The 13,332-nt window shown below is 53.2% G+C and overlaps 5 protein-coding genes across 5 annotated transcripts; 4 read left to right on the top strand and 1 right to left on the bottom strand.

Moving 5' to 3' along the window:
* Positions 1 to 1,433: 1,433 nt before the first annotated feature.
* BJY04DRAFT_149367 (beta-glucosidase) lies at positions 1,434 to 4,545 on the top strand. The gene is made up of 5 exons (XM_073708857.1): positions 1,434 to 1,675; positions 1,725 to 1,769; positions 1,821 to 1,873; positions 1,923 to 3,114; positions 3,160 to 4,545. Exons 1-5 carry the CDS (start codon positions 1,635 to 1,637, stop codon positions 4,250 to 4,252), a joined length of 2,424 nt encoding a protein of 807 aa, XP_073565832.1. The 5' UTR covers positions 1,434 to 1,634; the 3' UTR covers positions 4,253 to 4,545.
* BJY04DRAFT_232033 (major facilitator superfamily domain-containing protein) lies at positions 4,546 to 7,098 on the top strand. Its single transcript, XM_073719677.1, has 6 exons — positions 4,546 to 4,919; positions 4,996 to 5,255; positions 5,319 to 5,514; positions 5,573 to 5,628; positions 5,681 to 6,457; positions 6,519 to 7,098. Exons 1-6 carry the CDS (start codon positions 4,838 to 4,840, stop codon positions 6,750 to 6,752), a joined length of 1,605 nt encoding a protein of 534 aa, XP_073565831.1. The 5' UTR covers positions 4,546 to 4,837; the 3' UTR covers positions 6,753 to 7,098.
* A 2,001-nt stretch (positions 7,099 to 9,099) lies between these two features.
* On the top strand, positions 9,100 to 10,108 carry BJY04DRAFT_223500 (putative inositol phospholipid biosynthesis protein Scs3; the record flags this gene model as incomplete). The annotated part of the gene is made up of 2 exons (XM_073717711.1): positions 9,100 to 9,960; positions 10,007 to 10,108. 2 exons carry the CDS (start codon positions 9,100 to 9,102, stop codon positions 10,106 to 10,108), a joined length of 963 nt encoding a protein of 320 aa, XP_073565830.1.
* A 71-nt stretch (positions 10,109 to 10,179) lies between these two features.
* Positions 10,180 to 11,482, bottom strand: BJY04DRAFT_210899 (uncharacterized protein; the record flags this gene model as incomplete). Its single annotated transcript, XM_073714325.1, has 3 exons — positions 10,180 to 10,220; positions 10,269 to 10,529; positions 10,627 to 11,482. The coding sequence occupies 3 exons, from the start codon at positions 11,480 to 11,482 to the stop codon at positions 10,180 to 10,182; spliced, it is 1,158 nt and encodes a 385-aa protein (XP_073565829.1).
* Positions 11,483 to 11,926: 444 nt separating this feature from the next.
* Positions 11,927 to 13,318, top strand: BJY04DRAFT_223498 (putative erythromycin esterase; the record flags this gene model as incomplete). Its single annotated transcript, XM_073717710.1, has 1 exon — positions 11,927 to 13,318. One exon carries the CDS (start codon positions 11,927 to 11,929, stop codon positions 13,316 to 13,318), a length of 1,392 nt encoding a protein of 463 aa, XP_073565828.1.
* Positions 13,319 to 13,332: the final 14 nt, after the last annotated feature.

Raw genomic sequence — 13,332 nt, 5'->3', positions numbered from 1 at the left:
TATCTCAGTTAAAAACGGCCCATGGTAGAAAACGCTCCACGGTATATCGCCGCTCTATAGTTCAGGGACCAATTCTGCGGAGCTTCGACCAATCAGAGGATCGTAGTGACATTCAGTTCTATTCACGTGATGCACGTGAGCACTTGGCAATTCTCTGACTGCCGCCGCCCTATGAGCCTTAGGCAGAAGTCTTACCACGCTCAGGCCATCATCTTGGGGAGATGTTCAGTTGGTCTCGACTCTCGAGGCACAGAATGGAGAAGCCGGTGTCGGAGCTCGGCTGGGATCAATTGACAGAGTATCGAGCCGATTTTCCACCAAAACCTCCACGGCACAGCTGATCACATAGAACCGGATATACCCCGATGCCTTGCTGGATGACATCACTTATGCAGTCTTAGCTCGCAGGCTAGACAGTGTGCCGTCTTGGTTTCCGCGCAGCTCAGAGAGTATTGCTCGAACAGGAAGCTCCGGATGTCATCTGGGCGGTCATGCAGGTCATCGGGGATTCATCGGGTAAACTAATCAAGGGTGCAATAGTGTGTTGACATTCTTCGCAGAATCTCCGAGGCTCGAGAAGCATCGGAATTCGAAAGACGCGTTGTGGATCTGGACTACAACGGAGTGATTGTTGATGTCTAGACACGAGGTAGAATTAGCCCCCTGGAACAATGACTGTGGCCCTTGCGGGTAGAGGTAAGGTGCGCATACTTTCAAGAATGGGATATTGTGATGGTCGAGAGAGAATTGACCATGACTGGTGGTACTTTACCGGCTCTTGAACCACGGTAAGGCTCTAGAGAGAGAGGAAAACGTGAAGGATGATGAAAGTTTGTTAGACAGCCGCCGAATGCGGGGACAGTGCTACAGTAGCATCCTGAAGCTGCAATGGGCTGACGAGAGCGTGGAGATGGAGGTGGAAATGGAGTCCGGAGATGGCCAAAAATACAGGTATTCGGCATTACCAATCTTACGCCCCCTGGAGCTTGTCAACAACAGTGCGGGGAACCTTGGGAAGCACTCTTCTCTTCCCTCTTGACTCTCCTTTGCCTTGTTTTCATCCCGACCATCAATTCATTATTCGTTCAGAGCTTTCTGATGTTAACGTGAAAGAATCGTACGTTGACTCTCGTCCGGAACCCCTGGCTGAATCCCGACGGATGGTTGGACATTCTCATGCCGATCACCGCGCCGGCCTCAATTCTGTGGATTTCCCCCCGCAAGACCTCTGAATTCAATACATCATCCACTCCACTGCCTCTTTTGGGGGTCTGTGTCTCCTATCATGCGGCCAGCCTCCGGATTCCAACCTTATAAACTCCTTTTCTCCCTTCCTTCGCTGTCGCTCTTCCTCTCAGCTTCAGCTTCACTTCAATCACCACCCGGAGTTGTCGAGCAATCTGCTCAATCTCCCGACACAATGAAGCTTGGTTGGCTCGAGGCAGCTGTGCTGACAGCTGCTTCTGTGGCTAGTGCTCAGGTATTGCTCACTGGTGTCCCTTGTTGTGCGAAGCTAATGCTCTGTCATCTAGGATGATCTCGCGTACTCCCCTCCATACTACCCGTCGCCCTGGTCGAACGGTCAAGGCGAATGGGCCGACGCATACAGCCGCGCTGTCGGACTCGTTTCACAGATGACATTGGATGAGAAGGTCAATCTCACAAGTGGTACAGGGTATGATAGACTTATGGAACATGGAGGATGATGTGCTGAAAATTTGCAGATGGTCGCTTGAGCGATGCGTTGGACAAACAGGAAGCGTTCCAAGGTAGGTTTATCGGCTCGCCAGCGCCGTCGCAACAAGGCTGACTGTAACTAGACTTGGAATCGGATCTCTCTGTTTGCAAGACAGCCCTCTGGGTATTCGTTTTTGTAAGTGGATTTCGCTGCACCACCGGAGAATGAGTGCTGACGACTGTAGCGGACTACAACTCTGCTTTCCCCGCCGGAGTCAACGTTGCCGCAACATGGGATAGACAGCTTGCCTACCTTCGTGGACAGGCAATGGGCCAGGAGTTCAGCGACAAGGGAATTGACATTCTCCTTGGACCTGCTGCTGGTCCGCTGGGCAGACACCCTGATGGTGGTCGCAACTGGGAAGGGTTCTCTCCTGACCCTGTTCTCACCGGTGTGCTTTTTGCAGAGTCCATCAAAGGCATTCAAGATGCTGGTGTCATTGCGACCGCTAAGCACTACATTCTTAACGAGCAAGAGCACTTCCGACAGGTTGCCGAAGCCATTGGCTATGGATACAACATCACCGAGACCTTGAGTGAGAACATTGACGACAAATCGTTGCACGAGATGTACCTCTGGCCCTTTGCCGATGCCGTGCGGGCTGGCGTGGGAGCCGTCATGTGTTCGTACCAGCAGATCAACAACAGCTACGGCTGCCAGAACAGTTACACCTTGAACAAGCTCTTGAAGTCCGAGCTCGGCTATCAAGGTTTTGTGATGAGTGACTGGGCTGCCACCCACAGTGGTGTCGGCGCCGCTCTTGCTGGAATGGACATGACCATGCCGGGTGATATCTCCTTCAACAGTGGAACTTCATACTTTGGTGGTAACCTGACCATTGGTGTTCTCAACGGTACCATTCCCGAGTGGCGTGTCGATGACATGGCGGTTCGTATCTTGGCTGCCTACTACAAGGTCGGCCGTGACCGCCTCTACCAACCACCCAACTTCAGCTCCTGGACTCGGGACGAGAAGGGCTTTGCTCACTTCGCCGTCCAGGAAGGTGCGTACGAAACCGTCAATGAGTTTGTTGATGTCCAGCGCGACCACGCTGCTATCATCCGTCGCGTGGCAGCGGACAGTGTTGTCCTTCTGAAGAATGAGGACTCTCTTCCACTCACTGGCAAAGAGCGCAACGTTGCGCTTCTCGGTGAGGATGCTGGCTCAAACCCGTACGGTGCCAACGGATGCGACGACCGTGGATGCGCTCAAGGAACCCTTGCCATGGGCTGGGGTAGCGGAACAGCGAACTTCCCATACCTCATCACCCCTGAACAAGCCATTCAACAAGAGGTTATCAATGGACGTGGCAATGTGTTTGCCGTGACTGACAACTGGGCGCTTGACAAGGTCAATGCCACAGCCGCTCGTTCCACGTAAGTGCCTTCAACTGTCAATTCGTCTCTTTCTAACATCATTAGTGTCTCGCTTGTTTTCGTCAACTCCGGCGCAGGAGAAGGATACATCAGCGTGGACGGCAACGAGGGTGACCGCAACAACCTGACTCTATGGAAGAACGGCGAGAATCTAATTCATGCTGCTGCCAGCAACTGCAACAACACCGTGGTTGTCATCCACTCTGTCGGGCCTGTCTTGGTCGATAGTTTCTACGACCACCCTAACATTACCGCCATTCTCTGGGCTGGTCTTCCTGGTCAGGAGTCTGGAAACTCTCTTGCCGATGTTCTCTATGGCCGTGTCAATCCTGGTGGTAAGACTCCTTTCACCTGGGGCAAGACTCGCGAGGAGTACGGCCCGCCTCTGCAGACGGAGGCCAACAACGGCATTGGCGCGCCTCAGACCGACCACACCGAAGGTGTTTTCATTGACTACCGCTACTTTGACAAGAAGAACCAAACTCCTATCTACGAATTCGGTTACGGCCTCAGTTACACCACTTTCCGGTACTCAAACCTGACTGTTGAGCGTCTAAATGCCCCCGACTATGTCCCCACAACTGGTCAGACTGAGGCTGCCCCCACTCTTGGCAGTGCTGGTGAGGCTGCGGACTACGTCTTCCCTGAAGGATTTACCCGCATCCACGAGTTCATCTACCCCTGGATCAATACTACCGATCTCGAGGCGTCGTCAGGTGATGCTAACTACGGCTGGGATCACTCGGAGTACATTCCCGAGGGCGCCAGAGACGGCTCTCCACAGGATCTCCTTCCCGCTAGTGGAGCACCTGGTGGAAACCCTCGCCTATACGATGAACTCTTCCGCATCTCGGCTACGGTCAAGAACACTGGATCTGTCGCCGGTAGCGAGGTTCCCCAGCTGTATGTCTCTCTCGGCGGCCCCAACGAGCCAAGAGTGGTCCTGCGTGGGTTCGACAAGCTCGACATCCAGCCTGGTGAGGATCAGGTCTTTACCACCACCCTGACCCGCCGTGATCTCTCCAACTGGGATGTGCAGAGGGACGACTGGGTGATCACGCCTCACCCTAAGAGAGTGTTCGTTGGAACATCCTCTCGCAAGCTCTCCCTCAAGGCTTCTCTGCCTTCGGTGCAGTAAACGACGATTCATCGTTAGCGATATGACAGCGCTTGGCTATGACCCTTGGATCATTCGAGTATATTAATTTTTAAAAAGCAAATAGAAAGATTGGTCCCTTCCTGAACAAAAGTACGCCAAGTAGTTCCTCTAGGGTTGTCCACATCCCGATCCCGCCTCTTTACAGTCGGCTATTGACAGCACCTCGGGAACCGCGATAAAGCTTCCCGTTCAATCTAGGTGATAGTAAGCGAGCAGGGTCTTGACCAATCCACTCCATCCCAGAGAAGGCACTCGGTAATCACGGGCTAGATCTATGCCGGTCGATGGCTTCTTTATCTATTGTCCTCGCCTCAACGTGGACTCGGGACCCAGGTGGAGCCGAACGCCACAAACAAGCTGACAGCTGGGCAATCTGGGGTCGACCCCGGGCTCTGGGGTATGGTAAGCAATGCACAGGAGGGAGCTCATTAATGCGGAGAGGTGGAGGAGCATGAAAGGAGATCTAGAACTGTCGTGAAATTTATAATATACCCCCCTCCTGTCTCCTGTACACATCAATCTCCATCTGCATCTACAATCTCTCTCTTCAACCTCATTTCAACCATGTCCGGCTTCAGACACGCGTTCTCTATAAGCAAGCAGCAGGTCCAGGATGCCGTTCCTCCTGGAACAGTCTCGCTTTCCAGTAAGTCCGTCCCATCACCATATACATACCCTTCTCCTTTGCCAGCCTGAACATAACTAATGTAACAATTCTACAGTCCACTCCCACCAAATCCTTCACGGCTCCAGCACAAAACACGAAGGCGAACTCATCCTGTACCCGCAACCCTCCTCCGACCCCGCCGACCCGCTAAACTGGCCCGTCTGGAGGAAATCTATAGTCTTGCTGTGCATGTCTGTCTACGCCTTCCTCGGCAACTTCACCTCGTCTTCAATCGCCAGTGCCTTCCCGCTTTATGCCACCCCGTTGGCGTTTAACCCGCCTGTGGGCATGGGGAGGTTGAGTCATCTTATCGCGGTGCGTTCCTCTTTTTATGCCAATACACGAAGAATATAAACTGATAAGTACTGCTGCGAACAGGTAAACGTCCTCATGATGGGCGCCGGGAATATCTGGTGGGTGCCGCTGGCGAACACGTTTGGTCGGCGGCCGATCACGTTAATCAATATACTGCTCTTAACGTTGTGCTCTATGTGGGCGGGGTTGGCAACCACTTTTGAGAGTTTGCTGGCCGCGAGGTTCTTCATGGGGGTGGGTGTTGGGCCGGCTGACACAAGTAAGTCATAAGCATCCAGCAGACTGGCTGAGCAATACCTTGAGGCTGACAATCGCAGTTGCACCGAATGTGATTGGCGAGATATACTTCACACACCAAAGGGGAAAGGCCATGGTTTGTTTTCTTGCACCCCAGCTCCTGGTACTGTGTAGCTAACGCAGAACAGGGCTTCTACACAGCCTTCCTCTCCCTCGGCTCGCTAGTCGGCGGTATAACAGGCGGCTACACAGCCGGAAACCACGGCCTGGCCTGGCTCCACTGGGTAAACGTCATCCTCTGCGCGATCCTCTTCGTCGCGTGTGCGCTTTTCGTCCCGGAAACACTCTACAAGCGCGACGAGCCCAGCCCTACCATCCTGAATGCCGAGAAAGCGCTCAAGGAGGGTGGCGAAACATCCCAAGTCGAAGAAGTCATCACACAGAGCCAGCCTCAACGAGAATATCCAGCGTTTACCTTTGCACGCTCCCTGAAGCTGTATACCTACCACGGCAACCTCGCCAGAAACTTCCTCGCCCCCTGGCTCACCCTCCGCCTCCCCGGCGTCTGGCTCGTGATGCTCTGGTACGCCGGTCTCGTTGGCGGAATCGTCACGCTTAGCACCGTCGGCCCCTCAATCGTCGCATACCCGCCGTACAGCTGGGGGAAGAATGCCGGTCTAATCAACGTAGGCGGTATCATCGGTGCGATCCTCGGCGCAGCAACAACAGGCATCCTAGCAGACCGGGTGATCGTGACTAAGAAAACAATCAAGGACGGGGAGTTCATGGAGCCTGAGGCGCGTCTGCTCGTCGCATTACCCGGGTTGATTCTCGCAACGACGGGGCTGTGGGTCTTTGGCTTCTGTGCGCAGAACGCCGGGGCTAAAATGTGGGTTGGGATGCAATTTGGAATCGGCATGTTGTCGTTTGGGCTTATGCAGGCTCCTTCGGTGGGGTTTAATTATGTGAGTTTCTGACCCTGTGCCTTGCCATCAAAGTATCAGCTAACTATGTGCGCGTGTGAAGATCATCGACTCCTACCGGAACCTCTCAGCAGACTGCTTCGTGGCAATTACCTGCATGCGCGCGATTATCAGTTTCTCGTGGACGTTTTTTGTTGGGCATTGGGTCGAGGAGGCGGGACCGGCGGTGCCGTTTGGGGTGTTTGGCGGGATTATGGGATTCTTTACGCTGTTGTTGTTTCCGCAGTGGATGTGGGGGAAGAGGACGAGGATTGCGACGGCGAAATGGGTGGGTTAGGAGCAGTATATGTAATATTCGATTGTCTCGAGGTCATCCTTGAGGGCCTTGTACAGTCGGACTGGTGTGGAGAGGCGCGTAACATCGAAAGTAGACTTCGGTATGGTTTTGAATACTAGTTAATCTTGTGAAACACGTTTGATGATAAGAGAGGGTTACCTGGGAGGGCGCAGACTGCAAATTTTGCGAGCCGCGATGAGTGGCTTCGTGTAGAAGGTTTGATAATCTTGAATCTCTATGGGAACTGTATGGTAATAGGGACAGATGGATGATTATATACTCATTGACACCGGGTAGGAATCCTGCGTAGAAGGATTTGAGCGTAATTCAGGGAGAAATGTCGCTGTTGCTCTAATTAGAGAAGTAGATCTAGTCACACTCTTAAGGTTGTTACCTACCTGGGCGGTTACCTGGTGCCGAGGTCAAGTCTTCCCTGCGGGACTCTTCTCCTTGTCTCCTCCAGCGCCCCGTTTTCCATCCCCCTCCCCCCCCAAGACAAAGTATGCCGAGTCCAGAATCTGCGACTTGTGATGGGGAACCACTCGGGATGTCGTGCTTCTGATGTCCATGCTCTTATCACCCTACCACACTCCTTGACCCACTTTTCACTCTTCTGGACTAGTTTTGAGATGTACTGGTCTCTAAGGGTCCCCCATATAACAGTAAAGGAACTCTGGGACGCTATACAGAAGCACCGAAACACCCTGGAATCCCTAGACGTGTTTTATGATGCTTCCAGTGACGAGAGTTACGCTGCTACAGAACATTTTGGCCCGCTAGGACCTTTCCATCGGCTTCGACGACTCGAGACCCAAATAGATATTCTTCTTGGTGACCCTATCAGAGGACGCAGAGCACCGTTTCGCCTAAGGGATACCGTGCCTCGAAGTCTTGAGAAGTTGGTCCTTCACATGCACCGAAATCCGGGAAGGGACCACGGCTTTTATATACCCGAGCTTCAGGAGGTCGTCAAAGAGCGGGAGCACGATTGCTCCCTCAAACTTCTTACTCTTTGTGATGATTCAGCTGCCCGTTGGTACCGGACAAGAAAATTTGCAGAAGATACCACTGACCATGAGCTGCTTGACTCACAAAGTACTGAGCCTTATTCAGGTCTATCGTCGTTATGCAAGAAAGAAATTCAGTTGCACGTCACTGCTGGCTGTCGCAATGTATATGGTGTCATGACACCTGCACGAGAGTGCGAGCTACACCGCGGAGGGTCATGCAAGTGGCTATGGCGTAGAACATGGGGTATCCGCCTGGTGGGGATTCTCCGAAGTGATTATCACCTGGAGCTCATCCCAAAAGCAGGCTTGCCGAATCCAGACCAACATCCTTGGAATGACCAAGTTACGCCAAAGAAAGTCAATTCGGATCCGATCCAGATTGTTCCATTTACAGATCACCGAGGCAAAGAGGCTTTCATGGTCTTCTCCCACGAGATGGACGTGCAACTGCCACCACTCTATCCTTTCGTCCTGTATTTCACCTACCCAAGTGCGACGTTGACTCTCGAGAGTACCGACGCTATTGGGCTCTATAAAGCTATTCGGGATGCTATGCAACATGAGCACTCTCACTTCCGGCTTGACGTTTATTTCCTCGCTGGGGCGGACGAAGATGCCTGCAAGGCGCATTATATCGCAGCGAGAAATACACGACCAGACTACAAGGCCCTCCTGCGGGAGTTCAGAGACAGAATTAGCAACGGCGACTTCTCACACCCACCCAACCGGCTTCCGGGAATGGTACATCCCGACCCAAGCGGAGAAGATTACCAAACGATGTTCCTGATGTGCCACGAGCCGGACTGGCATGAGGGCGCACAGCGGATCTCCATTCATCTGTCTGACAAGCCAGCGATACCAGTTAGGAGGGAAGACGAAGATGAGTATGAAGTTGAATTGACTCATCGGATACAGAGCACGACCATGGATTTGCCGATTACGTGGGATGGATGGTTCGGCTGGGACGTTGAGCATAATTCGATCCTGGGCGAATGGTTGGAATATAGTCTGGAGAATGCGATTGAACCGGCTGACGAACTTTTAATTGCTCATACAAATGCAGCTGGGTTATGGTGGAGGAGTTGGTAAAAATAGCGTAGAGATCACGTAGGAGGAGTGGTTGCCGAGGCCGACGTCATCCTGTGATCGGCGCTAAATTCAATTCGTCCTCTCCGGCCTCAACCTTGGCCTCCTCTTTCTCTCTCTCTCTTCACCTCCAACACTCCTAGCTACAATACCCTTCTCTCGCTTCTACACTCTAGAACTGATTCATCTTCTTTTCTTTTACTTCTTTCTCGCGTTCATTCTCTTGACTATACTACACCGCGACCAACACAATGCCACCGCCACCCCTTTCGTCAACGTCACCCACAACCACTCCCGCAATCAAAACCTCAAAACCAACAGCGCTCTCTCGCTTCGCACCCCCCTCCGCCGCCCTGCTCATAATCTACCCCATAACCCTCGTCTGCGGCTCGCTCTTCTCCGTCCTCTCCCCAACCGCCTCCCCTGCCTCGCCCTCCACAAAATCCGAACCGATAAACTACTTCGCCCGCAAAGACAACATCTTCAACCTCTACTTTGTCAAAATCGGCTGGATCTGGTTCACCCTCGCATTCGCCCTGCTCCTGCTCGTCCTCCCGCCCTCTCCGCACCGCGCCCGGCGCCAACTCCAAGCTTTTTCCCGGTACGTCCTTGCAACGATTGCCTGGTACGCGACGACACAGTGGTTCTTTGGGCCTGCGATCATCGATCGGAGTTTTGTGTTGACGGGCGGAAAATGCGAAACTATACTGCGTGGGCTTAGTGAGAACCAGGCGGTTCAGGAGAAGGGTGTTGTTGGGGCGGCTGTTACCGGGGCTGGCGAAGAGAGTCTCGGTGTTTATTTGACGGCTGCGGCCTGTAAGGCTGCCGGGGGGGCATGGAGGGGTGGACATGATGTCAGCGGGCATGTTTTCATGCTGGTGCTTGTTACGGCGGTGTTGGCGTTTGAGGGGGTTGGTGTTATTGCGAGTGATGAGAGTGAGGGTGTGAATGGGGTTGGGAGGAAGTCTGAGGGTGAAAAGGAAGTTTCCGATGGACAGGATGAAGCTGGAGAGGTCCGGACTTGGGTGTTGAGGTTTGTGGGTGCTGTTGTGGGGTTGGGGTATTGGATGCTTCTTATGACGGCGATTTGGTTCCATACGTGGTTGGAGAAGGTATGTTTGTTGTTCTCGTATCTCTGGTCCAAGCTAATATTTCCAGGCAAACGGTCTGGTTATCTCTCTCGCGGTTGTTTATACTATCTACATCCTCCCTCGCCGTGTTATTCCCTGGCGAGACATTATCGGCGTTCCAGGCCTTTAAACATTGCTATAGACTTTTGTACATTACGATGACAACGAAACCTGTACACCACCAATGCATTGTATTCATTCTCATATCTTCGGTTCCCGACCCAGATACCCGCGTCGAAATGCTGTCTTATTAGCACTGCCCTCCTTACACTTTTAGGAACAGAACTCACCCCCCGGAATCAACGCTGCCGCGTACATAACCCTCGTAATCGGCTTCAGATCCTCCGGCGTACCATCTTCAATCGAATCCTGCATATTTCCCTTCCAGCTCTCAAGAATCCGATCCGCATACACCTTCAAGTCAACCGCTTTGTCTTTCTCAGAACCCTGCTCAGCAAGGCACCGAATACCCAGGGCGGTCCCGAATTCGCGAAACGCAAGACGGTGGCTCGTACTTCGGGAGAGATACTCTTTTACCTCGAAGAGGTCATCTAATTCCGCCCGTTATCAGCAATCACCCAAAGGAGAACAGGTCATCAGCAGCCCGAAGGCCACGGAAAAGAAGGTGAATTAAAAGGGAACCCATACAAACCCGCTCAAAACACCTCTCCGCCAAGCCACTCGCCCAATCCTCACCCAAACACCACTGCACAGTCCACATCGTCATCCCCAGATCCAGCGGGTCAGCGGATACAGAATGCGCCCCCCGGCGTTTCATAATCCGTGCATAATCCTCGATCTCGTCTTGAAGTACCCCCCTTTGACTTCCACCAGGGTTAAAATATGCAGCTGTCCCCTGCAACAACCGGAAAACCACAAATCCATCAACCGGATCGAGATTCCCTTGACTCCCCACAAGCACTTTCTCTAACCCTGTGTCCATTTTCCACACCATCCGGATGTGATCATCCCCCCCTTTGTTCTCGATCTCGCGATTAAAGACAAAACGCGGATGGATCCCCTTCGCAAGTTCCACTGCCATCTCATTATACCTCGACTCATTGGTCGCAAGACTCATCCGGTTAAGCGCAAACATCCACAACGTCAGATAATGATGATACTGCCCGTCGCCATCAGGCCCATCTGCATCGATTTTGCCGATCCTCAATCCGCCGGATAAGGGCTTTCTCTCTGAAGACCTCGGGAGGCGGGATTTCCCGTCTCTTGTTGAGCCGAGGATATCATGGACGGTGGTTATGAGGGCTGATGCGAGGGCTAGGTATGTGTTATCTTGATCGCGGTCTTGGGATGGGGAGGACGGGGAGTTGAGTTCGCGGTGCAGGGTTATTAGCGTTAAGACGCCGAAGGCGTCGGTCCAGAGGTAGCGGCCTTTGTGGCCGCCGGAAGATGGGGGTGTTGTCCAGGTTTGAGGGGAGGAGGGAGGGAGGGGGCCGTAGAGGGTTGAGAGGGTGGATTTGGCGGTTGAGAGGGTGGACTGTGACATAGTTTGGCAATGGGAGTGTGTGCTTCGCGTTTGATGGAGAGGTAGATATAGAGGTATAGACAGGAGCTTGGGGGGTGGGAGGATATGGTGAGCTATACGGGTTAGCGGCTTCTGATGCTGATACGGATGCGGATGCATTGCATTGCCCTGTAGCTAGCTAATGATGCATCTCGAGATGAACTGGAGTTGAGTTTGAGTTTCTGTTTACTAAGACAGCTGTGTGATACTTCCTATCGAATGACCACCCTCCATCCTGGTCATGAGATCATCATGACAAGCTCCTGGGTTAATGCATACATCAACCCCATACTCATTATTTTGACCCCGGATCTTCATCTCACTCCACTCATTCTCTACTCTTTACTCCATCAACATTGACTACACTATCGTAATAACACGAAATACATGAAAACCCTCCTCAACAAACTCAACCCCTCTTCCAAAATGACAACCCTAACCCCCCTCCTCCGGAACCACCTCACGCACCTCCCGCCCATCACCTCGCCCACCTTCGGCTCTTACTTCGACACCTACGCGCAGAACCGTCTAATCCTATTAGGCGACGGCTCCCACGGCACCTCAGAGTTCTACACCGCGCGCGCCGAAATCACAAAACGCATGATAACACAGCACGGATACACCATGATCGCGCTCGAAGCCGACTGGCCCGATGCAGAAGCGCTAGATCGATACGTGCGGCAGCGGCCCGGACGAAAAGCGAAACTCAGCAGGGCCGGGAAAGATGGCAGTGATGGTGGTGGATTAGAACAGGACGCGGAGGGAGAGGTCTTCGAGGCCTTTAAGCGGTTTCCGACGTGGATGTGGCGGAATACCGAGATGCAGGAGCTTGTTGAGTGGCTGAGAGAACATAACGCTTCGCTACCCGCGGACGCGAAGGTTGGGATTTACGGGATGGATCTGTATTCCCTGGGAACCAGCATCAAGGCTGTGATTGAGTATCTGGATCACATTGACCCTGGTATGAGCAAGGAAGCGCGGAAGCGGTATGGCTGCTTAGAACCGTGGAGTGAGGAGCCACAGGAATATGGCCTCGCTGCGCTCCGGGGGATGAAAGACTGTGAGGCGAAAGTCGTGGCTATGCTACGTGATCTGTTGGAGAAAAGGCTCGAGTATGCGGAGCATCCCGGTGACGGGGAGGAGTTCCATTCCTCCGAGCAGAACGCGTATGTGATCCGTGACGCGGAGCGGTATTACAAGGCGATATACTATTCCTCTGCTGGCAGCTGGACGTTGCGGGATAGTCATATGGTTGATACGCTGAAGCGGCTGCTGAAGTATAAGCCTGCTGGCGGGAAGGCGGTGGTGTGGGCGCATAACTCGCACTGCGGGGATGCGAGGCATACGGCGATGGGGAAGAGGAGGAAGGAGGTGAATATCGGGCAACTGTGTCGCGAGGCGTTTGGGGAGGAGAATGTGGCGCTGATTGGGTGTGGGACGCATACGGGGACAGTTGCGGCGGCCAGCAACTGGGGGGAGGAGATGGAGGTGATGGATGTAAGGCCTTCGAGGAGGGATAGTTGGGAGAGAGTTGCGCATGATACGGGGGTACCGTCGTTTTTGTTGGATCTTAGGAAAGACAAGGTGCCGAGGGAGGTGAGGGAGGTGTTGGAGGAGGAGAGGAAGCGGCTGCAGAGGTTTATTGGGGTCATCTATCGGCCAGAGACGGAGATGATTTCGCATTATTCGGCAGCGGATCTAGCGAATCAGTTTGATGGGTATGTGTGGTTTGATGAGACCAGTGCTGTGCGGCCGTTGGAGGATCACCAGCCAAAGACAGAGCTGGGGAATGAGGAGACCTATCCGTTTGGCGAGTAGGTGCAGGTATACGC

The sequence above is a fragment of the Aspergillus karnatakaensis genome (assembly GCF_047715665.1).
Source record: "Aspergillus karnatakaensis strain CBS 102800 unplaced genomic scaffold BJY04scaffold_73, whole genome shotgun sequence".
Taxonomy (NCBI): domain Eukaryota; kingdom Fungi; phylum Ascomycota; class Eurotiomycetes; order Eurotiales; family Aspergillaceae; genus Aspergillus; species Aspergillus karnatakaensis.
This window is presented reverse-complemented; position numbering and strand designations above follow the sequence as displayed.

What these genes read in the sequence shown, in the direction of transcription:
- BJY04DRAFT_232033 (XM_073719677.1), top strand. Translation starts at nt 4,838, where the DNA reads ATGTCCGGCTTCAGACACGCGTTCTCTATAAGCAAGCAGCAGGTCCAG. An exon ending in GGTTGAGTCATCTTATCGCG is followed by an intron (nt 5,256 to 5,318) that starts GTGCGTTCCTCT and finishes TGCTGCGAACAG; the next exon opens with GTAAACGTCCTCATGATGGG. An exon ending in ACCAAAGGGGAAAGGCCATG is followed by an intron (nt 5,629 to 5,680) that starts GTTTGTTTTCTT and finishes AACGCAGAACAG; the next exon opens with GGCTTCTACACAGCCTTCCT.
- BJY04DRAFT_149367 (XM_073708857.1), top strand. Translation starts at nt 1,635, where the DNA reads ATGACATTGGATGAGAAGGTCAATCTCACAAGTGGTACAGG. An exon ending in CCCTCTGGGTATTCGTTTTT is followed by an intron (nt 1,874 to 1,922) that starts GTAAGTGGATTT and finishes TGACGACTGTAG; the next exon opens with CGGACTACAACTCTGCTTTC. An exon ending in GCCACAGCCGCTCGTTCCAC is followed by an intron (nt 3,115 to 3,159) that starts GTAAGTGCCTTC and finishes TAACATCATTAG; the next exon opens with TGTCTCGCTTGTTTTCGTCA.